At 38.3% G+C, this 25,830-nt stretch overlaps 1 protein-coding gene across 2 annotated transcripts; it reads left to right on the top strand.

The window, feature by feature from the left end:
- Positions 1-2,537: 2,537 nt before the first annotated feature.
- Positions 2,538-25,325, top strand: stag2a (stromal antigen 2a). 2 transcript variants are annotated; one of them, XM_022188309.2, is made up of 34 exons: positions 2,538-2,762; positions 7,845-7,971; positions 8,130-8,208; positions 8,475-8,633; positions 8,875-8,971; positions 9,070-9,146; positions 9,229-9,433; positions 9,540-9,691; positions 12,042-12,115; positions 12,388-12,511; positions 13,717-13,815; positions 13,986-14,065; positions 14,382-14,489; positions 16,004-16,112; positions 16,415-16,532; positions 16,668-16,771; positions 16,867-16,959; positions 17,043-17,132; positions 17,232-17,435; positions 17,537-17,607; positions 17,785-17,872; positions 18,823-18,903; positions 19,393-19,485; positions 19,593-19,767; positions 19,879-20,018; positions 20,104-20,205; positions 20,376-20,524; positions 20,639-20,767; positions 20,860-21,068; positions 21,578-21,809; positions 21,937-22,047; positions 22,170-22,296; positions 22,686-22,763; positions 23,175-25,325. In XM_022188309.2, exons 2-34 carry the CDS (start codon positions 7,928-7,930, stop codon positions 23,196-23,198), a joined length of 3,825 nt encoding a protein of 1,274 aa, XP_022044001.1. In that variant the 5' UTR covers positions 2,538-2,762; positions 7,845-7,927; the 3' UTR covers positions 23,199-25,325. The 2 variants fall into 2 exon arrangements, with proteins under 2 accessions (XP_022044001.1, XP_022043994.1); XM_022188302.2 differs by having other exon boundaries at positions 8,472-8,633.
- The last annotated feature ends 505 nt before the right edge of the window (positions 25,326-25,830 follow it).

Genomic DNA, 25,830 nt, shown 5'->3' with positions numbered 1-25,830 from the left:
AGCCAGCAGCTGCAAAGCTTCCGCTGAGACAGCAGTTAGGTTTATTAGGCTGACAGGAAAGGAGTGAGGATATTAGTCAGAATTTCTACAGAAGTGATGACATGTTGATGTTAGGTTGTCGAGTTACATCTGTGACAACCTAAAATCAAAGCTCTACCTACTGTTCTTTACCATGCACCTGTGCTTCTTAGATGCTTCTAAGGCCTTTGACCGAATCAACCACTGCAAGCTGTTTGAAAAGCTCCAACAACGTAAAATTCCTGATTTTTTAATTCGGGTCTTACACTTTTGGTACACGCACCAAACAGTGCAGGTCAGATGGGGAAGCGCAATCTCTGAGCCTTTTCATGTGACCAATGGAGTGAGGCAGGGTGGGATCTTGTCCCCTATGCTTTTTAACCTCTACATGGATGATCTCTCTGTGAGGTTAAATAACTGTAAAACTGGTTGCATGGTGGGGGAGAGACTTTTGAACCACCTACTCTATGCAGATGACTTGGTCATCATGTCCCCCTATTCTGCTGGCCTGCAGCAACTGCTCAAGGTCTGCTCAGAGTATGGTGAGCAGTGTGACATAATGTTTAATTCTAAAAAGAGTGTGGTGATGGTTGTGAGGGCTCAAGAGCAGAGTAAAGCTGTTTTTCCTACATTCTATCTGGCAGGAGAGGAGCTTTCTGTGGTGGAAAAGGTAAAATACCTTGGTCATATCATCAGGAACGACCTGTCTGATGATGATGATATTCAAAGTATTGTAAATTGTATGCACAAGCTAATATACTCCTTAGAAAATTTGGATCGTGTGCACGTAATGTTAAAGTTGCTTTGTTTAAAGCCTTTTGCACACCACTTTATACTGCCCATTTGTGGTGTGGCTACACAAAAGCCAAATTTAAAAAGTTGCATGTGGCATACAATGATGCCTTTAGGCTTTTAATGAAGGTCCCTTGGTGGACCAGTGCAAGCCAGTTGTTTGTGCATAATAATGTCAGAACACTGAATGTTGTTATTAGAAATTTTATTTTTAAGTTCTCTAAGCGACTCATGGATTCTGATAATAAAGTTATTCAAGCCTTTGTCAAACCTGGGCAGAGCAGTGTCCGGTACACTTCTGTGCTCTGGAGACACTGGAGAGACTGTTTATATAGTTTACATGTGTAGTGTTTTTTGTTTGTTTGTTTGTTTGTTTTTAAATTTGTATTTGTATGTAATTTTATGGACCATTTTGAGTCTGGAATAAAGATTATGATGATGATGAGTTATTATCTGTGGGTTAAACATGTTTGTATATATCTATAGGCAACTTTTGAGGCCTCTGATATCTGCTGAATTTGATGTGAAAATAGCAAATGGAGGCTTTAGTTCCACATTTCAGGTGCTATGGACCTTCATAGGACAATATATTGTCATTTTATGTGCAAAATAACAAGTCGCCTCCATGTTGTCTTCATGTTGAAATTTAACAACATAAGAGGTTTATATTGTCTTACTGAATGTTCCAGTACAACACTGAACAGAGAAACTGATAATTCAACACATATCACAATAAATCTTATGCTTTTTGAAACACATCATGGCACGGGGTGCAACAACAAGACAAGTACAACAGGATATCAATGCTGTGTGAAAAGCAACAAAAGAAAACAATACAAAAGAGTCATTTTTGCTGAATGGATATTTCACATTTGCAGAAAAGGAGTTCTACAAAGGTCATCTCAGTGTCTCTGTTGGTCCAAATGTCAAGTTTGTGTTGTCTGCACTTCTTCATAATCACTGGAGCTGGGGTGGGTGACAGAACATGTACTAATGGCATATGGACTGATATCATCAGATGGAGACCTCTTCAGCGATGCTGCTGCCCCACTAGGGTGCATAAACCTTCCCCTGACATCCTGTTCTCTTCAGCCACCACTTACTGTCATATACACAGGCTGTCTGACAACAGGTCAGGGCCTGAGAGTTGGTGAAATGTCAACACAAGACTGTATTTTTTTCATTTCATTTTGTAGAAATATGAATACATCCACACATAGATATGTACTTTTACTGGAACTTTGTGGGACCCCAATAGTTGTTGGAAAATTTAGCACTTCTTTCATTTTCAGGAGCCAGTAATTTTAAAAAGGCCCCTGATGGACAGATACAATCACTGGGATGTACTGAAAACAATTTTATCTGTGTCCTTACCAGGTTTCATGAAATATAACCCCCATAGAGTCATATTTCTTAACATTAAACCTTTATAGTGACTTCTGAGGTAATACGTTCTAGAACATGAAAATACAAAGAAATCCCAGATCTGGAAACATATGAAATTCTCAAAAATTACTTAAAACATTTTAGAGAATTTGATTTGAGGTTCGAAATAAGAAATTAGTTAACTTTGTACTAAATCTGCGGCTGTGGAGCTACAGTGCTATGTGAAAAGACTCGGCCTGAGGCTGGATGTAGAAGCTGCAGGTCAACACAGTGACTCTCCGCCACGCTGTGATGGCAGCAGGAGAGACCAGGGCTGATTGCTCTCTGCTGCAGGACTCTGAACCGCCGACAGGTGGTGTGTGTGCTGCATGCATAACAACGAAAACATACTGTACCCTGCTATATTAGCCACCAAGGAGCTTCCTAACGTTAGCTAGCAAATAAAACTATTATTTTTGAGAGTTGGGAAGTGACAGTTCGTGCAGAGAATTGACGAAAGCATCCTCTGTGTAAAGACCGCAACGTTTGGAATATTTGGTTTCAGTCCGTCTTTGAATTAAAACGAGGTAAGTTGTAAAATGGCGGATAGCTAACGTTAACATCCAGGGAGTTTGTCATTGATGCTGCTTTACGGGCAGCCGACCAGGAATTTGAGACCAGTGTCACCAAGAATCATTAACGCAAAAACGACTTCATCAAAATAATTTAAAAATATCTTGAATAATACTTGTGACATGTGGTTTCAGCAGGTGTGAAGTATGCTAGTGGTCATGTTAGCCAACTACAGCTAACGGCAATGCAAGAGAAGCTAGCAACTAATGTGACGCTGAAAATGTATGAAACAAAAAAGTGAATATGAGTCATAACAATCGTAGTTCGGTAATAATGAGCTAATTAAAGAGATTGTGTAAAGGTATCCAACTAGACAGAGCGGTAACGCATCGGTCTAACATCATATCTCAGTCAGATTAGCACGCATTAGCCTGAGAGCTGCTCGGCCGTCGTAGCAGAGACGGTACGTCAGGAAGAGATGAGAGTGAACAGGAGTCAGCAGCCTCTCAAACATCTGTGACTGCTTGTAGTTCGGAAGTCTACAACTGCGCCTGTCACAATTTTGTTTGAGACTGTAGGTGACATTGGAGTTTATTATGACACTGACCTGTCATAAATACTTGGAATTATGCTACATGACTTTTCAAAAGAAGTAACTAACGTGATATTGACGTTCTCAGTCCAGTGTTCCCCTTTATGGAGCTCAGAATGAGAAGTCAGGCCCTGCGTGTAAAAAAAACAAAAAAAAACAAGCCTGTTTCTAGTAGATTTTATTGGCTGGGAATGCCAGTTACAGCAAACACATCCTCATAGTTTTTTCGCTTAAAATAACACAAAGTTGCACTGAAGCTATCAAGCAGTTGCATCTACACACCTTAAAGTTATTTGCTTAACTGAATTATATAACTTAGAAATTACGAATTATATCACATTCCTGTACTAAACCTTGAGTAGCTGTACTTCAGCAGAAAACAATCTCTACCTATCATGTTTGTGGGTGTAATCTCTACAGACAGACTGTCCTGCAGGGTCAGGTGGAGTAGTTTGTTCTGCAGTAAGCATGAAAACACTTTTTTTTTTTTTTTTTTTGCAAAATCAACTATCTTTAAGTGAATTATGTGTCTAAATGTTTATCAGTGTGTTGAACTGAAGGCATTAAATATCACTATTCTGTTACAAATAAGCCTTTAACCTTCTGTACATTTGTCTTTAATTTAAATGGCATTGTGATTAAACTAGAACTCAACCATATGTCTCATGGATAGTAAGGTTACTACTGTCTATTTACTGTGGACCCAGAAAATTCATTACTGTATTCTTGTCTCCAGCTTCATGAGCTTCTTAAACTAGAGAAGCACTCAGAGAGCACAGTACTCCACCAAGGCTGTTCTTTTCCCCATATGGCATTGTCACAAATGCAGCATTTGTTTATTAGTTATTGATATTCAGAAATCACGGTACTATAGAATCAAAACAAAATGATGTTGTGCTGAGCACAGGCGTGTGTTACGTGTATGCACGGTTATCGAATCGTGTGACCCCACAATTTAATCAGTTGTTCCTCGTATCGTTTCTGAGGGATACGTCCCAACAAGTCTGCAACGGTCAATGTGTAGTACAACAGGCAGCTGATGTAGTGTTCACTTGTTGTCATAGTTACAGTGACACTGTGCTGCTATCTCGCAATGATACAGAAATCTTAAATCCTTGGATCCAGACTATAAATCACATCACTGCCAATATCTAACCACTTGATCCTTGTGTCATTTCTGACTTTCCCTGAAAATTTTATCCAAATCCATTTGTCAGTTTTTGAATAAACAGACAGACAAACCAATGTCAGTTATGAAAGACGTACTCCATTCATATTTGCAATTTCACCACGCAAAATGTGCTCTAGTTTCTTTAAGCTTGCTTTCTACTAGTAGCTCATATCTGGTTCTTGAACTTCATTTTCGGCTGCATACACTTTCAATTTTGACTTGGACTTGACCAATGCAGTGCTCATTTACAAACACTGAGTCTAAGTGTAAGAGGTGTTAGTTTGGATGGATCCTTAACATTTGCTACTAGAGTCCAAATTGATGCCAAGAGGCTACTTTACTCAGATTACCAGTCCGTAAACCTGACAGTTTAACAGTAATGTAAAACTGTGTTCTGTGTTGTCAGAGTTTTCCCTGCATAGAGGAATTTTTGGTGCCTTTTGTCAAGAAGGAAACACAAGCTCATTCCTTTACTGTGCGGCAATAAATGATGCTTGCTGACGTGCATAGTCACCGCCATAAAGCCCTTTCTGAACCGCGAAACATCCTAGTAATATAAAAGTACAGTATGAAAATACCGTAAAGATCGCAAATCGTTGGTATTTTTGTTCGGTGAATGACAAACTGTTATTAAACTGTCATAACTGGTATTGATCATCATAATGTTCATCAGCTAATTGTTGAATTATGTCAGTACTATGCAGGAATATAACATAGAAAACTAAAATCTTTAACAGGATGACAAAAAATATTATAAAAGGTGTTATTTTTGTTTTAAACTGTGCACTTTGGCAGCGTAAAATAACCGCTTTACAAGCTTAGAATTATCTCTACTATTAAAGATAACGACAAGGTCTGTGAGTTCTCGGTTTGTAAAATAGAGAGTGGAAGTGAGTCATTGTGATGACCAAGGAAAGTTTGTAACGAAAGTGTGGCTGGTTGGCTAACTGAGAACAATAATTACAGAATGGGTATGCTACAAAAAATTCTCTTTCATTAAACTATTAGCTATATTAATCAGTAAATTTTTTTATTCACAGAATTTCATAAGATATTTAGATAGTTTGTTTTGTTTATTGGCATTTTGTCCAAACAAGGGAAGAGCTGAAAAGATGTGAAAAGCTGGAACTAGGATGTGTGAGATTAACAACTGCCTTAAACAAATGCCCCCAGATATTAAAGTTACTTGTGATTAATTTTCTATCTATGCAACTAGTTTTACAGCTGCTTTTTTGACAGACCAGCATTACTAATAACCTCAACTCAGTTTCTGAATTCAAACATGTCCCAGTAGGCCCTGCAATGTGACACAGGGCGCATGTACGATACCAGGACTCTGAAATCAAATCGATCAGTCTTTGTGTAGCACTTTTCAGACAGGTTAGTGTTGTTCAAAGTGCTTTACAGATGGCTGAAAAGCTGATAATAACACAGAACAGATGCAGACTGCAATAGAATTAAATAAAAACTAGAAAGAAAGATTAAAAAGACAGGACCAAAATTCTAATAATGAGATTACAAAGTAGCTAAATTGTATTAATTGTGTTATTAACATGTTTCAAGCTTTGCAAATTAAAGTGCACCCTTTTCATCTGTTTGGCTTTAAGAATAGTTATGCACAATACTGACACTGAAAAACTGCACATTGCACATAGAGTCCTATTTTGAGTATAAATGCAACAAAGCCATAATGCTAGAAAGAGACGAGTTAATGAGCAGTGTTTACTGTTTGTATCAGGGGAATGAGTCACTAAAAAAGATTTTTTTTTCTGAGCAGCTAAACTGCTGCCATGCAATAAATGGGACCTGCTGCCTCAGTGTTTAAAAGAGTATTCAGGGATTTCTTGTGCTCACAGACGCTTGACTCATTCATAAACTGCAGTGCCTTGTTATCACGGTTGTTGATGTGAATTTAGAAGAGCTGCTGCAAATGCTGTGCTATTGTCCAGGATTTTATCAAACACGGTATCTCTGCATGTTTGTTATCATCATGGCATGCTGGCAGGCTCACTGGGTTGTTCAAATGGGACTAGGAAGGCCAGTACATCTTAGTTCCCTTTCACATTTGTGTAACATTTGATCAGATTCTAGCTATACTCTGGATAATGATATCGATGCATGGTTCTGTACTACTACATGTCTTATTAGAGATCCCTTCTGCTCAACTTTTTTAATTTGTATGCATATCCATATGGTGTTTTTGTTATGTTAGAAGACATATCATGGGAATTAAGCAGTCAGAGTCATGGCTGTTTCCACCTTGAAGCTGCAGTGTGTCAATACATGACAATTTCAAAAGCACAGATTCAGACTCCCAGCGTTTTATACGTAACAAACCTAGGAAACCAAACCTGTTAACTTGGGACTTTCTGTTTCACTTCAGAATTCATTTTTAGTTCAGACATGTATGGAGGAATTACTCCACTATCACATCTTGCATTGTGTAGCATAGGATAATAGTACAGTGTGAGCTGGTGTGCTTGAACTGCAGCAGCAGAGGAGTGGGTAGAAAGAGAGGCAGGAAGGAAGCAGTGTTGGAGTTACATCCAAGCTATTTTAAGGCAGGAAGGACTGTTCTTTTGGATAACGCTTCTAACTATTAAACTTTGATACATAGAGATGAGTTTTAAGGTTTAATCAATGGAAAGAGAGAGAGTTGAAAATACGTTCCCATAGTCTCGATTGTACCTGCTCTTTAATTGGTCCCAGTATACCATTTAGTTAGGTGGGTCTTTCCAGCAGACAGTCTACATCCCAGAGAAGCAATTCTGCTCTATGGGCTCTTTTTTTCTTACAGATGAGATAATATTATTGCCACTGCTGTACATGTTGTCGGGCAGACGTGACTTATGAGCGTGAAGCCGAGATAGGAGAACACTCAAACTGATGTGTTTTTTTTTTTCTTCAGAATGTAGTCTTGCTGTGCATTGCTCTTCCCCAATTCAATTCAGTTTCAATAAAAAAAAATTAAAACATGTAGAGCAGTTGAATCAACAAATAAATAATTTAAGGTACAGGTGTATTAAATATGAATACTTACAGCACCATAAATGCTATAGATGTCTGATTACTACTGATTATTGTGATCAGATTTGGATTGTAAGGCTAATTCGCCTGCATTCTGATCCCACTGTGATGTTAATGCATTTACAACACACACACTAATCCGGACAGTTTATCTGGGTACCGATTGTCTCCTGTAAATTAGGTATTAAGGCCTTATCTACTCGCTCTCACATCACAAACAAATATGCTTGCTTTATCCCTTGGTATTATACTAGGTCTTCAGCTGAACCCTACATAAGATTGTTGTCATTTATCTTTTTTTTTCAGGTGTTTCTGAAGAGATACCTTCTTGTTTGGGGTCCGGAGCAGTAGAAGCACCTACTCCAGCAGATCCAAAAAATGTTAAAGAAATGATAGCAGCGCAGGATTTGCACACAGAGTTTCAGTTTCCCCAGTAAGCAGTGTGTTGCAGAAATGTGTTGATAAATTGAACATCCCTTTAAATGTTTTTTCTTTGTGTTTGTCTTTGTTTGCTATAATGTTACCCAGTGACCATGATTGTTATGTGTGAATTCCGTTTCGTGGTTGTAATGCTTTTTGTGTTACGTGCAGAGAGGCAGAATCTCAGTTGTCTTCAGATACTGATCTTGAGGATCCTGATGGCAAAAATGCCAGGACAGCGAAAGGCATGGTATGTTTCTCGTTTTTTACACATGCACATGTGAAGTCAGGGTCACAGCATGCATTGGATGAAAGTCAGGGAATTCACAGGGCTAACACAGAGTAGAAACAGTGTGACGTCATAAAGCAGCCGTGCTAATGCTGTTTCACTGTCTATTTGAGCTGTCTGTAATGTGATTTAGTTCCACACTGTGACAGAAGATACTCAGTTCAGACACACATTTATACAAACACAGTCCAATTTTTATCCTCCACTGAACGTCTTCCCCCCAGCAGGCAGCCAAGAAAGGGAAGAAGGCGCTTGGAGAGAGGGCCAAAGGTGGGGGAGCAGGGAGGGTTGCTGGTGCTGGCTGGGTGAATGGTCACCATCAGGAGAATGGGATGGAGAATATGACCCTATTTGAGGTGGTTAAAATGGGAAAGAGTGCCACACAGGTGGGTTCAACAGTCTTGTCTTGTGCTTTCGTCTCATTTTCATCCCGTTGCTTTGTAATTCTCAAATATTTACACTGGTGTGGTGCCTGTGGTTTGCAGTTTCTGGACAATCAGCAGTGTCAACAGTGCTTTTGGGACACCCTTCTTTTCTCTTGAAATGAAGTTTTTCAAATTTGTAAATGAGCTTAATGTATTAAGAAATGATGTGGTAAAAGTGTGTGGTTACGTGTTTATTTTCTAGTCTGTTGTTGATGACTGGATCGAGGCATACAAACACGACAGGGACATTGCTCTCTTGGACTTAATCAACTTCTTCATTCAGTGCTCTGGCTGTAAAGGTAGCTATCTGACATGATGTGTCTAAATACGGGCAACTGTGGTGCCTAAAATCAAATTAACGTGCTGAAATTTGCTGCCATTGTGATTGTTCACACAGGTGCTGTGAGTGGAGAGATGTTCAGAAATATGCAGAACTCTGAAATCATCCGAAAAATGACAGAGGAGTTTGATGAGGTGATGCAGGCTGTGTCAATGAGCATATCTTAATTTTATAAAGAAGACATATTCTAAATATCTCTCTGCTCTGATCAAACAGGACAGCGGTGACTATCCATTAACTCTCTCAGGACCACAGTGGAAGAAGTTCCGGATAAGCTTCTGTGACTTCATTGCAGTTCTGGTGCGGCAGTGTCAGTACAGCATCATTTATGATGAGTATATGATGGACACGGTCATCTCACTACTCACCGGCCTGTCTGACTCACAGGTCAGAGCATTTAGACATACAAGCACACTAGCAGGTCAGTTTTAATGTGGTATTCTACATTTCTGCTCCTCGCATATCTGTACATTGTTACCGTTTAGAAGCTGTTGTTCATTCTGGGTTGTATGTGCTGTTTTTTCCAGCCATGAAGTTGATGACAGCCTTGGTGAACGTCGCTCTGAACCTGAGCATCAATATGGATAACACACAGAGACAGTATGAGGCAGAGAGGAACAAGGTCATTGCAAAAAGAGCCAATGATAGGCTGGAGCTCCTGTTACAGAAGCGTAAAGAGGTGAGAGGAATAAATGATGAGCTGTCATAACACTTGCAAGTACATTTTGACATTAGCCATGTCTTTGTACAGTTATCAAGAAAATACCAAGCAAACATTTGCAATATTACAAAACAAAAGAAATAAATTAGACTTTCTTTCATTAACTGATTTGAAATAAATGAACTAGGCTGGGTAGTGTCATTAAAAGTTGACTACATAGGCTACATCACGCATGGCTGTAATAAACAGATAAGAAGAAGCCCGAAACAAAACCAGTAGTTGTCCATCTACTAAAAGACCTTGAAGAAGAGAAAGAAGTCAGAGAAAAATGGAGAGAAGGCTTCAAGAAATGTTTTCCATCAGGCTAATTGTAAATATTAGCCATGTTTCATGCTGTCTGGAAGCAAAGAATATGAAAGAAGCAGAAGCAGCTGATCAGTCATGAGTTAAACATGTGCTACATCAAAACGTTTGATATGTGTCATCATTTTTCCATCACCCATTATGCACATTTACTCTTTTTTGGAGAAAAAATGCATGTTAGCTTGCATTGAGCATCTTTTAAATTACTTAATTTTGGTATCCATTCAGATGAACTTTGTACTGGTTGCGTATAAAACTGATATAAATATATACTACAACCTAAGCAAGCAATTACTTGAACAAACATATTTGTTCTCACATGACATGTATGAGTTCTTGAAGAGAATTTGTGGCATTCACCAATTTATAGTTATTTAAACTCCTCCACAAGGCAGACATCATGTCTTCATTTGCAATCATTTGTTGTTTAAATGGGAAACCCAAATTTTAATTATTTTTTTTTAACCTTGTTACTTTATTTTTATATGTCAGCACAGTTGCGAGAACATTCTCTCACTCGGCCAGCTGCCTCGGGGTTTTCATGCCAGCAGTGTAACATCCCCTCCTCTACGCTTATTATTCTCTCATCTAATATCTCAGTGTCACATTAGTCTTAGTGCTTGACTGACACAATCAGATGTCATGTGAAATCATTGTAATTAGTGCATCATTGCTCTGATAGCGCGTCACTCGCAGCCGTCCTGTTAATATTTTCAGCTTATTTCATGTCGTCTGATTTGACTATGCTGACAGTGGTGAATTTTTCATTCATTCATTCAAACTTTATTCAGAGAGATCATTGAGGGTTGATGCTTTTCTTCACTGGCATTAAGTCACTTTACAAAAGCAAGGATAAAAAAAAAGGACAATAAACAAAGAAGACATATGCAAACAGTAAACAGGTGTTACCACACTTGGTTAGATGAAAATATGAACATTCTTTGTATAAGGAGGATTTTTTTTTTCCAAAAATTTATTAAAATGTAAATTCACGTACAGTAATACAAGAAACCCCAAACTTATCAAGTAAAGTAGACAATCGGTATCTAAATGAAGTCACTGAAGTCTGAAATACAATTTTGTAGAACACCTACAAGTACAGCTTTGAGTTTTAATAATCAAATTTTGAAAAACATTAGTGTATTAACTGTAAAAGGTAATATTAAGTTTGCACTGCATGTTTTGAAATTCTTCTTTTTAATCTCTGGAAACATTTTTGTGAAGGAAACAATTGGCCTTAAATGGCAACTTGAAAGGAGTCAAATATTCAACTAATTACATCTGACAGTGTACCTCCTCCTGAACAGATGGCACAGCTCAGGTTGAAATGAGAGGTTTACTACACATTTGCTCAGTTAGGAGACTCTGGTGAAATTTGACTAGGTGCACTTGTATGATTTAAGTGTCGCAGAATTAAAAAAGAGGATGAGATACTAAAATGTAACTACTTCACATATGTACAACATACTTTTATGGGATAAGGCTGGTAATCCTCTAGACTTTTCTAAGATCTCAGATTTTTTCTTCTTTCTTCATCTGCAAATACCATGAAAAGACAAAAACTAACAATTAATTTATGCTCCTTATTTATTATCTGTTTCACCGCAGTTTCTTCAAGCTTATTTCACAAAACATTTTTCTCAACAACTGTTGAAGTCATCACATTTGTTTTGGACACATTTTAATTTGAGTCAGTCCCACATATCCAGTCTACTGTAGATGCTCACTAGTGTGCACCTTTAAGACATTTTTAAAGATCAGAAGAAACTAATGGGGTTTCCAAGACATTGTTACCTGGAATTAATTAAAAAAAAATTCTTCAGAATAAGAAAACTATGGAACAGTTTTAAACTTACCCTTTAATATTACTAAAAAAGACTTCCAACAAAGCTTTCGAACAAAACCCCCCTGAAACCCATAGTGGTGATTTGAGAGTGGCAGAAGAGGGGGATTTGTTTTCTGTCATTTTCCAACAAATGATTTGAAGTATCGCTTTGTGTTTCAGCTTCAAGAAAATCAAGATGAAATTGAAAACATGATGAACGCAATTTTCAAAGGAGTGTTTGTTCACAGATATCGGTAAGTGAGTCCTTGATAGACTTCACACTGCATGTTGAGTGTAAGATTTCAAGATGAGCCTCTAATCACACTTTGGTCTTGCCACAAGGTGAAGAGGCCTCTCAGTGTTCATTTATGGCATTTTGGTTCCCTCTGGTGGTCAAATGTTGTCAACATCAAAAAGTCCATATGCTATTTAGTTTGAAATGGAAAATCTTTAGGCGGTTCTCTGAACAACGGATCATGTTATTAGCCTAATGACTGAGTTAAATCCATTTTCTTGTGTTTGCCAGGGATGCAATTGCTGAAATCCGAGCTATTTGTATTGAGGAGATCGGCATGTGGATGAAGTTGTACAGTGACGCCTTCCTCAATGACAGTTACTTGAAGTACGTTGGCTGGACAATGCATGACAAGGTGGGCTAACAGATAAAACAGTTTGATGTGTATGCAGAAATTTAACTTAAACATGTTTCTGAGAGCCCCTAATAATGCAAGGAGGTGTATACAGCCGTGCACTAGAAGAAATGATACTCTCAGAACTGAAGGAGGATTTTAAAATCACCAGAATAGGTAAACAATACAAACAAGCATCAGCCTAATACAAATTGCAGTACGTGGTAGGAAGTTTGTTGAAAGCATTTTGGAGAACTTGCACAATTCTTCTGTTCTTTTATTATGGTCATAGGCTGCAGGACTTCTTGTTCTTCTAATCTGTTAACATGGTTGATTAAAGTCTGTATGTTTGGAGTCATTTGGATCCTGCTACAGAGTGAAGCAGATGCCTCCCTGATAGTAGTGCATGATGGATAAGAATCTGCCTCTACTGCTGAGTATTTAGGAGAACCCTAATTCTGACAAAATTTACAACTCCACTTGCAGAAATAAATCCCCAAACCTTAAAGGAAACGCCACCATGTTGCACTGTTCTCTAAAATTGCTTAACCTTGTAGCGCTCTCCACCCTTTTGGCTGACAAACTGAACTCTATTAAGGTCAAGTATTTCAAATTCTGACGCTCTCCAGAGCATCTGCTGCCATTTTTTGCATTTCAAGCCTTTTTTGTGCATAAGCGAGCTGCTTGGCTTTATTTCCACACTACTCTTCAATAAAATCACTCCTTGGCAGGCTTATCCAGACTGTTGATTAGTGTGCCAGGTTTTTTTAAGCTTGTGTCGCTGTTGGACACCTTCCCGTTCACACAAAAGTCAGCTTGATATATCAGTCTGCTGCTCTCAATTTTCTTGTCTGACTGCTGTATGTTAAACACCTGTCTGCTGCAAAATATCTCCTGGGTTGTCATCTTGTGCCTTGATGCTGTCATCATTGTTGCCATGGTGTCAGATTATTGGATAAAACTGTCACTTTTTATTGACAGCTGTCCCCCATTGCTGCACAGCTGTTTCAACTAACACTATACAAATATGCCAGACATTCCTATATTCAGGATATTACCTAATGTGACATACTAATGCAGAAGATATAAAACAACATTAAATATTGCCATGTTTTGTCTATAGAGGTGGATAATAATTAACCTGTTTAATTAAGGCAGTGGAAAACTATCGCTTGGGTTCTGACATTCTGATGTAAATATCTTTTGCATTTCTGCTCGGAATCCAGCAAGGGGAGGTACGGCTAAAGTGCCTGACTGCCCTGCAAGGCCTGTACTACAACAGAGAACTCAGCCCTCGACTCGAGCTCTTCACAAGTCGCTTCAAGGTGAGCCAGCAGCTGCATCACTTTGAATTCTTTGAAGTGTACATAGGTTTCCCTTGGGGTTTCTTTACATGCAGACAGCTGAAGAGTAAATGATGTAATTTTGATGCCATTATACCTGCATCTAATGCTGTGTAGATCAAATCTGAAACATGTACTTACTCCTCTGACAGGATCGCATTGTTTCTATGACTCTGGATAAGGAATATGATGTTGCAGTGCAAGCCATTAAACTTCTGACACTTGTCTTGCAGTGAGTAACCTCTTCTCTTCTTTAGTGGAACATTCTGCATCTCATCTGAAATCATATTCTGAATAATAATAGTCAACACAATTTACATGAATTATTGGTCCAACAATGTAATTTAGGGCTCACAGATGTTGTCTTTAAAATTCTGTATTATTTTCTTAGATTTTTTAACATGCTTTCTTCCTGTTGCTACAAGCTTCTATGAGATATTTGGTGCAAACTAATAGTAATAAGTCTAATTCCTAATGTTCATCTTTGTCAATCCCAAATTCATTAAACTGGCCTTTATCAGTGAGACTGTTCACATTTGATGTAACAGGAGCAGTGATGAGGTTCTGACAGCAGAGGACTGTGAGAGTGTATATCATCTGGTTTACTCAGCACACCGACCCATCGCTGTTTCAGCAGGAGAGTTTCTGTTTAAGAAGTAAGTGTTTTATTGAGGGTGTAAAACTTCATTAGGACTGGGCCGCTACTGAAAGTGAAGATGATTTATCCAACATATTATATGGTTTTACGGCCAGTAGTAGCTGTGACAGAATCACTGCACAGATTAGCTTCTCACTCAGTCTGGTTGAGGTTGAGTTGTGTGCCACATTCATGGGAAACACTGTAAACTTAAAGAGGAGTAAGGACCTAAAGGAATATTCTACACCTCATCTACTCTGCTACATGGTATTGAACTCTGTATGCTTGGAAGGTGGCTCTGAAATGTTTGGAGTTTGTTTCTTTGTGGAAGATGGCAGCTGTTGTCAGTTTCATATAATATAACGGCAGTTGTATTGGAGTGCTGGAGTGACTGTTTTAGAAGATAAAAAAAAGTGTAAAGTAATATGCCGGTGTGTTGGCCAATTTAGCTATTAAATTAATTACAATGAATGAAGAAACGACAAGAAAAATGCGTAAAGCGGGTGTCTAAGCATATCTAAACTAGAAAAGCACTCAGAGAGCCGAGTTTTCCGCCAAGGCTGTTCATTCCTCTATATGGCATTGTCAGAGATGCAGCATTTTTTTTTCGAAATGCAGCATTTGTTTATTAGTTATTGATAACCAGAAATCATGGCAGTGTATAATGTAGCCATGTAATATAGATGTACCAACAGATAAAATGACCTTGCACTGAGCACAGGCGTGTGTTATGCATGTACGTTTTGTACAGAGACCGAATCATGTGACCTAAATATGTAGTGGGCAATGGGAATTGATGGGACTCGGAAACACCCCTACAATTTAATCAGTTGCTCCTTGTATCATTTCCAATAGATATGTCCCCATAAGTCTACAACAGTCGATGTGTAGTAGGATCGTAATGATGTGTTCATCAGCAGATAGCTGATGTAGTGATTACCTGTAGTCATAATTACAGTGATGCTGTGCTGTTATCTCACAGTGATTCAAAAATCTTAAACAAATCCGTGGATCCAGACTATAATCCACATTATTGCCAAAATCTAATGAGGTGATCCTTGTGTCTTTTCTGACCTTCCCTGAAAATTTGATCTAAATCTGTTAGTCTGTTTTTGAGTATTGTTGTGAACAGACAGACAAAAGACAACAATCGTCATGTAACTTCGCCATGTTCCTTGACGGAATAATAATTTATATTTAGACCACCAAAGCATACGTGTTATGTACAAGTAATTATTTAGTTACACGGTAACTTCACTATGACACGCACCATACGCACACAACATTGCCATCTCTAAACGTTTCACGTACATTTGTATTGTGTTTGTGCATTATGAATTTGGCAAACAGCAATCAAGAAACACAAACTGGAAAATCCTGTGAAACCACAACATGTAGTACTGTTTGACGCTCAGTGCTTGTCCCTTTTTGTGACTTTCCCAAAGTTACATGTAAAAATAAAAAAAGTAAAAATTCTGTTTCACCTTCTTTCACAAACTATTTTTAACAGCCTTTTTATTGTGCTATTTGAAGGCTCTTCAGCCACCGAGGTCCTGATGAGGATGGATTACCCAGGAGGGGCAGGCAGAGCCTCAATGGCAGCCTTATCAAGACTACTGTCTTCTTCTTCTTGGAGAGTGAGGTGACCAGGACTTCACACTAACCCTTTGCTCATCTTGATAGAAATATTCTTAATAACTTAATTCATTAGATCTTTAGAGTCTTTAGAAGTAAAATAGTTATTATGACTAATTTTCCTTTGGGATTAGATTTAATAAGTACAAACGTAATTGGCCATTGCGACACAATTTCTTTATGACAAAGAATAAAACATTGTGAAGAATTTATACAATCAAATGCTAGATTTATACTAGCTAAGGGATGTGCCTTGTTTCATTAGGCTTTTATTTTATTCAGTTCCATTCTACATTTGATGTTTTACAGCTGCATGAACATGGAGCCTACTTGGTAGACAGCCTGTGGGAGTGCGCGTCAGAGCTGCTAAAAGATTGGGAGACGATGATCAGCTTGTTGCTGGATGAACCCATGCCAGGAGAAGAGGGTAAGAGACCACTGCCCTAGATAGTACAGGCTGAAATTTTTAGGTGAAGTTTAAAAGGAAAATGAATTTAGTTGCCAAGGTGTCATTTTATTTCTCTACTTGTTTCTCTGATTAGTACTCTTATGTATATTTTAGCTCTGACTGATCGGCAGGAGACAGCTTTGGTTGAGCTTATGCTCTGTGCCATTCGGCAGGCGTGTGAATGCCACCCTCCAGTAGGCAGAGGCACAGGGAAGAGGGTGAGTGTCAGGTTTTCATGCTTCACATAGAGAGGATTAACTTCTAAAATGGTTTTATGTTGTTAATGTGGTTGGGGGTTTTGTGCACGGAAAAGGTCCTGACTGCAAAGGAGAAGAAAACACAGCTGGATGATCGGACACGGATCACAGAGATGTTTGCGGTTGCATTGCCTCTGTTACTGGCAAAGGTAAATACTCGTGTTCTCCTCCTGTTTAGACGAGTTTGATTCCTAACTACTCCACCTAACTGCTTTCTCTTTTCTTGCCATAGTACTGTGTTGATATCGATAAGGTGACCAACTTACTGCAAATACCAAAGTACTTCGATCTCGACATCTACACAACTGGCCGTTTAGAAAAGGTTTGTCGGTTTTGACCTTTTCAAACATTTTTATACAATTTTAAATTTAAATTGTGTATCATAGGCAGTGGCAGTGAAACAGTGTTGTCTTCCATTTAGCATTTGGATGCCTTGTTACGACAAATCTGGGAGGTTGTGGATAAGCACACAGACACTGAGGTCCTGGAGGCCTGCTCAACCACCTACCACTATCTCTGCAACGAGGAGTTCACCATCTTCAACCGCGTAGACATCGCCCGCTCCCAGCTTCTCGATGAGCTTGTAGACAAGTTCAATAGACTCCTGGAGGACTTCCTTCAAGAGGTAGGTGCTGCAAGATGTTTGTTTTTTTGGGGTTGTTTTAAAGAATGTCAAGTCAGGGATAAATGTTCATGATTTGACCAGTTTGATCTCTTGTTTGTCAGTGTGAAGAGCCAGATGAGGATGATGCCTACCAAATTCTGTCTACACTGAAGAAGATCAGTGCTTTCCACAAGTAAAAAAAATCACAAGTTTGTTTTTATGGTTTCCATACATTACTTGTTGAAGGCAGAGACACATCTAGTCACTTCCGGTCATACTGTTTGGCGTTTAGGGTATATGTTTTGGTTTCCTATTGTAGCATGAATGCATATTGTATAGTCATTTGCTTTGATTGATTTTCTGCTTTCAGTGCACATGATCTCTCTAAGTGGGATCTCTTCACCAGCAACTACAGGCTCCTGAACACAGGTCTGCAGAACGGGGATATGCCTGAACAGGTATTACAGCCCTAACAGTAGAGTTGTCCCTGAACTTGTCAATAATATTCCTAAAATAATAAACCAGCGTGTAGTTTATCAGTGTCTTTACATTTACTTAAGTGACCATGAAGGTTAACTAAGTTGCAATTGTTAGTTGGGATTGTAAGAAGAAAAACACTGACCATGTCTGTGGATAAACAGTTTCTGATAGTTTTTTATTTGGATTAAATCTGACATATACTCTAGACAGGATGTTATCAGAAAGGTCTGACTGAAAATTATACTGGCCTCTAGAATAATAAATCATGGCTCAACATTTGACTACCAAATCCAGTTCCATTTATGCTGTGAGGACGACTTACGGTCTGTTTGTCTCTCTGTGTTCGAGCCCTGCGCAAATGTGTATTTTGTACTTCCACCCACACCTGCAAACATTCTGACCATTTCCGCCCACACAATAAACATTTCCACTGAATTTGTGTCTTTTGATGTTGTGTCTCCCGTCCTGCGGGGAACACACATTATGTTACTGTGAAGTATTGAAAGATGATACCTGTTGCATCAACCCAAAGGTGGCAGATTTGTGCTGGTCCTTTTCAACTTCACCCACAGTTTATTGCTCACTCCCACCTGCAGAAAAGTTAAAACCGCCCACTCCTGCAAGATTCGCGTTAGGTCGTGTGGCCAATCTCAGTGTAGTTCTCTACTCCATACTCACAATATTCAGCAACCAGCATCTTCTATCACTCCTACAGTTATAAAAAGAAGCCAAGCTTTTACAATAAAGCGAGAAGTAACCAATCAGTCTTGTTTCTTTCGTGCTCAATGTATACTTGACTTTGCAGTAACCATGTTTGCAAAGTGTATGTAAACCTGTGCAGTTACCAAATCAGTCAAGTCCATGTGAAGACTCTGACGATGTAAAACATTGTGGCTCATCTGATCTGCTTTATTTTTTTTCCATTCAGATTGTGATTCATGCAATGCAGTGCACACATTACATCATCCTGTGGCATCTAGCGAAGGTCTCCGATGGCAGTTCAATAAAGGTACTGATCATGAAGCATTCTGAGATATTTAGCATAAAAGCTGGAATAAGTAAATGTATGAAAATGTGATGTAAATATGAGATCAGTTGAACATTTCTGTGGATACATATGTGATATAAATATTTTACTACAGTATCTCAATTTGAAAGTCTCCACTTCATTCCATGTATGTTATCACAGTAAATAACTGCGAGTTGTTACAGTTATTACATTATTACACCAGCCACATGGAGTTTTAAGGTACCAGCTGTACACCTTCTATTTTATCATACAACAATGTTTTAAGAAAGCTACCATTAGAATAGTTCAGTAGTTTCAGAAAGTAATAAATCTCTCAACTTGAACAGGAATTTTCAACAAATTTTGCTCAATTATTTTTACATTTACGTAAATCTCTCAGTACTTGTATAATCCTAACTGTTTGTCAGTTAATTTAAAAGCATTGTACTGTACACTTACAGGACTGTCTAACTGAACATTTCCTTTTAGGGCGATATGGTGACCCTGAGAAAGCAAATGAGAGCTTTTTGCTTAATGTGTCAGCGTTACATAAACAGTATCAACACCGCAGTCAAAGAGCAGGTGAGATTATGATCCATCAGATTTTTCTTTTGTTCCTGGCTTTGATTCATTTTCTTTCTTTCTTGCTTAGTGTTTTCATAAATGCTTATGTTGTGTGTTTATTCCAGGCCTTCACCATACTTTGTGATCTGCTGCTCATCTTCAGCCACCAAATTATGTCTTCAGGCCGGGAACATCTGGAGTCTCTGGTCTACATGCCAGACTCCTCTTTGCAGGCAGAGCTGCTCAACTTCATCTTGGATCAAGTTTTCATTGATCAGGATGATGACAACAACAGCACAGGCAAGAATCAATTACCCAACTTCGTATTAACCCACCACATGTAGGTTTAAAGATGAGAAATAGTAACTCAGCATTTATTGTTTTAATATTTGTATTTTGTGTATTTTTCAGATGGACAGCAAGATGATGAAGCCAGTAAAATCGAGGCTTTGCACAAGCGAAGAAACCTTCTCGCTGCCTATTGCAAGTTAATCATTTACAATGTTGTGGAGATGAACACTGGAGCAGACATATTTAAACAGTACATGAGGGTAAGTCTAAATCCTTTTTGCAATTATAAAGAATTCCTACAGTTCTGCTGTTTTTGTTGACAACATTTCTTGTCTTTTTACCCAGTACTACAACGATTATGGTGATATCATCAAGGAGACCATGAGCAAAACAAGACAAATCGACAAAATACAGTGTGCGAAGACACTCATATTGAGCCTGCAAAATGTAAGATTCTTGACCCGGATGGGGACTCCACAGACTACATAATAACATAAAACTAAATTAGGGTTCAGTGACACACATTCCTGCAGATCACAGTTACATTAAGTCTAGACCTCTCAGTTGGTCAATAAACAAAGGTGCTAAAAGTCTATATCTGTTGTTACCTTTTGCAGTTATTCAACGAGATGTTGTCTGAACTTGGCTTCAATTTTGATCGCTCATCGTCAGCCTTCTGTGGCATAAAGGAGCTGGCCCGACGCTTCTCACTGACTTTTGGCTTGGATCAGCTGAAGACAAGGGAAGCTATTGCCATGTTGCACAAGTGAGTAACTGTCCTCAGTCAAAACTTTGTCATTTACATCTCTGCATGCAACACAGCTCCTAAAATGACATTTGTACTTGAATGAGCAAAGTTTTTTGTTTGTTTTTACTTTAGGGATGGAATTGAATTTGCCTTTAAAGAGCCTAGTCCTCAAGGAGAAGGGAGTCCACCTCTGAACTTAGCATTCTTGGATATTCTGAGCGAGTTCTCAAGCAAACTCATCCGACAGGACAAGAGGACAGTGTAAGTTTGAGGCATAATGTGTAATGTGAGCGTGGACCTCATGAGGAACTCTGAAAGGGCTCTAGGAGTGACTGCCATTCCAACTTTTTCAGGCACATGTACTTGGAGCGATTCATGACATTTCAGATGGCCCTGCAGAGAGAGGACTGCTGGCTCCCCCTCATCTCATACAGGAATTCACTGCAGGCTGGAGGGGACGATGACACCATGTCTGTAATCAGTGGAATCAGCAGTCGAGGGTCCACTGTCAGGAGTAAGAAGTCCAAGCCAGCCACTGCTAGCAAAAGAAAACTGCCTGAAGGTGAGCACTTCTGACCTTATCATGCTTTGACAAACCGAGATTTGCTTTAGGTACCGTAGGAACTGATCTGTGATGTAACTGATCAAAACAGTTTCAGGCTAGTTTGGTCATATTGAAATGGACACACTGATAGGTGTACACCATGAATGACAAGGGAGCTTGTTTAATGTATTTTGTGCCCTCAGACCCGTTTTAAATACGTAGTTTTACCAGTTTGCTGTGTAAAGTTGCTGAAAGTGGGTTTGTAGTTTGCAAATACATAGACTCGAATTTAGAAATGTTGCGTCTTCCCCCCCCCCCCACTCTCTTTTCCACTCTTCAATTATCACACAACCATCTATATCAGTCAGTAGGGGACATACATTCTCTCATGAATCTCCTCTACAAACTCCTTTATGATACTTATATGCCATCCATTTTCAGTGTAGTAATAACTAAAAAACACTGTTATGGCTGCTGCATGTATTCAGAAAAATTCAGGAAGTGTAATGAATAATTTTGTCCTGCAGAAGAGAACAGCTGCAGCAGTAGTGATGCAGTTTGGATGAACCGTGAGCAGAATGTACAGATGCCAGTGATGATGCATTCTCCTCACCTCACTTCAACTGTGCTGAGGGATCCGAAGAAGATGAGGCCAGAGGACAGCTACACCTTCACCATGCCAGCAGAGCAGCATCCCATTCAGGCTTTGCCTTCTCAGCAACAGCCCCACCATCAACACCAAGCTGCCATTGATTACAAGTACAAAAGCCTTTCGACATTGCCATACTTTTCAGTAATATATGTAAATGTGGTTTACAGTATGTAGTGCTACTTCTGTTAAATTATGAATATTGTGAACTCATATGTACTGAATCCTTTCCTACAGCACCCAGGTCACTTGGATGTTGACACAGAGGCAACAAGCTGAGGCCCGTCAGCAGCAGGAGCGGGTTAGCATGCACTATGCCAAGATGAGGAACCACATGCAGCAGGCAATGTAAGATGACACATGCCTTCAGAGCACACTGATACATTTTAACAGTTACTTTAATCGTTTTTGACAGAACAGTCAGTGAAAAAGTACAGTCTGCTGACAAGTTTCTTTTGTGCACTCTACAGTCGTCGCGGTTCTGGACTCATGGAGGATGACGAGGAGCCAATAGTGGAGGATGTGATGATGTCATCAGAGGACCGCTTGGAGGACATCAATGAGGGCATGGATTTCGACACAATGGACATTGATTTGGTAATTTAAGAAATGTTCATCTGAATTGTGCTAATATATAAAATGCCAACAGACCGTTCCTTCTAGAAATATTTCAAGTGAATGTAAAAACCACAGTATTTTTAAAGGTTAGTAAAAGTATAGCTTTATGACCCAAAACAAGAGCAACAGAAGATATTAATTTGATGATTGAAATGCGATGTATGAAAATATTATCACATTTCAACAAACTTAATTTGAGTTATTGCTTCCTTGTGGGGGCAATTTTAAGAATCTGCACATGAGTAAAAGTACAGGATTATGCCCTGTCTGGGTAAACTGTCCACATTTTTCTCTGCATCTGTCCTCAGTGTACAAATGCAAATATCATTTTTATGCTGCACGGTGCTGACTGAGCTGTTACTTTTCAGCCGGCATCAAAGAATCGCAGAGAAAGAACCGAACTAAAGCCAGACTACTTTGATCCATCTTCCATCATGGATGATTCGGTAAGCATATTCCACTTCTTAAAATACCTCTACATATATATTGGTGATAATAGTGAACATCATCTGTTATCCATACAGTCAGATAAGATAGCAAATTGAACGAATGCTTCATTAAAATCAGTCTTTTGAGTATCACATGCTCACCTCCCATCAGAGGGTAAAAGATGGCTCTGGAATGTTATTAGCCTTCTACATCATGGAGAACAGCTGAGATTTTGCTCAAGCACATTTTGCACTACTTCTCTCTCAATCTTGGATTAATTAGTCTGAATGTTGTACTGTTTAAACAAAAACAGGAGTCCCAAATGCTGACTGAAAATGGAAATGACAGTGGATACTGACTTAAACTGCTGCTTGTTTTTTTCTTGTATGTTAGATTATGGCTTTCTGATTTATGTTTTTTGTCTTTAGGTTCTCAATGTTTCAATGTTTTAACGTGAATCGGATAGAGGACAATTCGACATCATACTCCTTGGAGGATGAAATGACTGTTCTCTGTGAAAATCAGAATGGAGTGAAATGGACTACCACAAATGGCGTGTGAGACACCAATGTTTGCCTCTCTAACACTTTGTCAAAACTTAGAGGGAGAGCTTGAGCTTGAATTTGAATTTTCTTCTGCTGTTTTCGCACACTGGACTTTTGTCACGCTGCAGGTTGTCCAGTTGTCCTACAAACAACGTGGCTTGAGCTTTCACTAAGCAGGACCTTCTTGAAGTCAACGTGTGAAGCTGTTTGGGTTTATAAAAATGCCAGTGCAGATTTTGTGTGGCAGTTGCATGGTGATGGGACAATAACAGGCCAAAATTCAAATAAATAATATATACCTTTAAACTTTTTCATTCAGTAGACAAAAAATGTCTAATGTAAATACATAGTGGCCAATATACAGGAGGGGTGAACACAATTTCATGAACATCAGACGAATAATAATAGCCTTACAACACATTACTACTTTGATGATGCTTGTAGTGTTCAGTTGTTGTTGAACACTACAATGACACTGCACTTTGTCACAGAGGTGTTATTCAACTCAATGGTAATTTTACAGCCATACTTTTAGAAATTATCATAGGCTAAAATCAACACCTCTCTGATGCAATCTAAACACAAACTGAACATTATATGCTCTCATAAAGGCAGAATCTATTATGCAGTATTGGCTACTGCGTTCAATTGTAAAGGTGTCGGTGAGATTGCGTTCACCTGCTGTACTTTTAAACTGTAGATTTTGGCATGGCATGTAGCCATATATCCAAACATGTACACAGTAAAGTATAATGTGAACCGGCGTGTCATACTGTTCAAAGGCCTTGCCACAAATGATATACAGCATTCTCAGATTTCTTTGTGATGGTATTTTTTAGAAATATGTGTTCTGCTTTTATACCTTATAGATAACTTTGATTTATAGATATTTTGTAATGACAATCAAATGTAAATTAATGGTTTCTAATCATGTTATTTCACATAGATACTTAAATAATCCTTTTTAATGGAAATTATTATGTTACTGTAGATATGGCCAGCTGTTTGTATTTTCCTTTCATCTCTATAATGAATGGGTGCAAAAGTAATGCATTGCTAAAATGTAGTAATTTGGCAAATTGATGGCTGCATCTAAAATTATTTTTAATATTGGAAGCATCACAGTGTCATAAAAGTTCGACTCAACCTTAAACATGTAATCTCTTCTATATCTAGACATTTTTCCCACTGTATAGTATCTAATAATATCTAATAACAGACATGCTATGATTGCAGTCTTTAAAAGACAGGAGTTGAAAATGGTAAGAAAGATGTGTATTGTTTGTTTTTTCCAGGTTGCAGGTGTGCAAGTTTTTTGTTTTTCAAAAAGCCAAATTATTTGGTTTACCACTGTTGCGTGTGTAAGAATTATAGAATTATTCCAAATTACAAAGATTCAGAATCGTTAGTCAGCTATGATAGTATCAGAGCTGTATATTATACAGTTACAAATGTGTAATATATTGTGAATCGGTGCTTATTTTATATTTGCAGTTTCTTTATGTGTGAAATTTTAGGGAATGGTTAAGGAAAAAGAATGTAAGTCTTTGACATTAGCCTACCAGTTCGCATGTATGGATACAGTACTTTGTTTTGTTTGTTTTTCAATGAGTTGTTGCGGTATTTCTTTTCCTCTGTGTATTGGCCTGGTTGGCAAATTGTGACTTTATGAAAGACAGTGTATTCATATTGTAGCTAGAAACAAATCCCTACTTTTCTCAGAATGTCACTATAAACTGGAGAAACAGATAATTTGATTTTGACCATTGCTACATACTAACTATTCATGTCAGGCAAATTAGAAAATACATCTTACAATTGCCTGTAAATTTACATTGATCATTTCATTTCTTTTTCTGTTTTGCGTTGAACTGCTGAAAATGTGCATACATCTGTATGTTTATACATATTTAAATATTTGCGTATATTAAATTTGTGTTTTTATTCTATTTACAAAGTGCCCATTGCATCCTTTAATATTTGTATTTATGTCTGGAGATGTAACATGAACAGAATAAACCCTCTACAACTGTGTGATGATTTTAATGCCAAGGCTATAACCCATACTTAGATATTAGGTGAAATGATTGAAAGTTTGAAGGTAACTCTTATTATGATTAACAATGTTTACCCTTTTTATGAGCTTCAGTTAAAAGCAGCTGGACTTCTCTTTTTGACTCCTGTAGATGTTTTAGCTGTGAAATTATGACCTGGGTGGCTACAGAGTGTTTATCCTTTTTTTCTCTGTTATAATATCTATTAACACATCTCTGTTAGAACAAATTGTCCAACTAAACAGGGTGGTCAAGATTAAACCAAACTGCACTGGGGATTGTGGAAATCACGCTACTATAGTTTGCTCATTGAGATTGCAACAAAGTAGTTAGTTTTGAATAATATTGTTTAATGGACGTTGTTGAATTTGTTAAACTGGTGAACTAAATGATTTCCTTAGCTGCCATTTAATAGTTATCCCCATAGCACGGTGCCACCACCTCTCTAGGAACGCAGAGTTCCGTGTTAAGACTGAGTCAGCCCT

This window comes from Acanthochromis polyacanthus, chromosome 17 (assembly GCF_021347895.1).
Source record: "Acanthochromis polyacanthus isolate Apoly-LR-REF ecotype Palm Island chromosome 17, KAUST_Apoly_ChrSc, whole genome shotgun sequence".
In the NCBI taxonomy this organism is placed as follows: Eukaryota; Metazoa; Chordata; class Actinopteri; family Pomacentridae; genus Acanthochromis; species Acanthochromis polyacanthus.
This window is presented reverse-complemented; position numbering and strand designations above follow the sequence as displayed.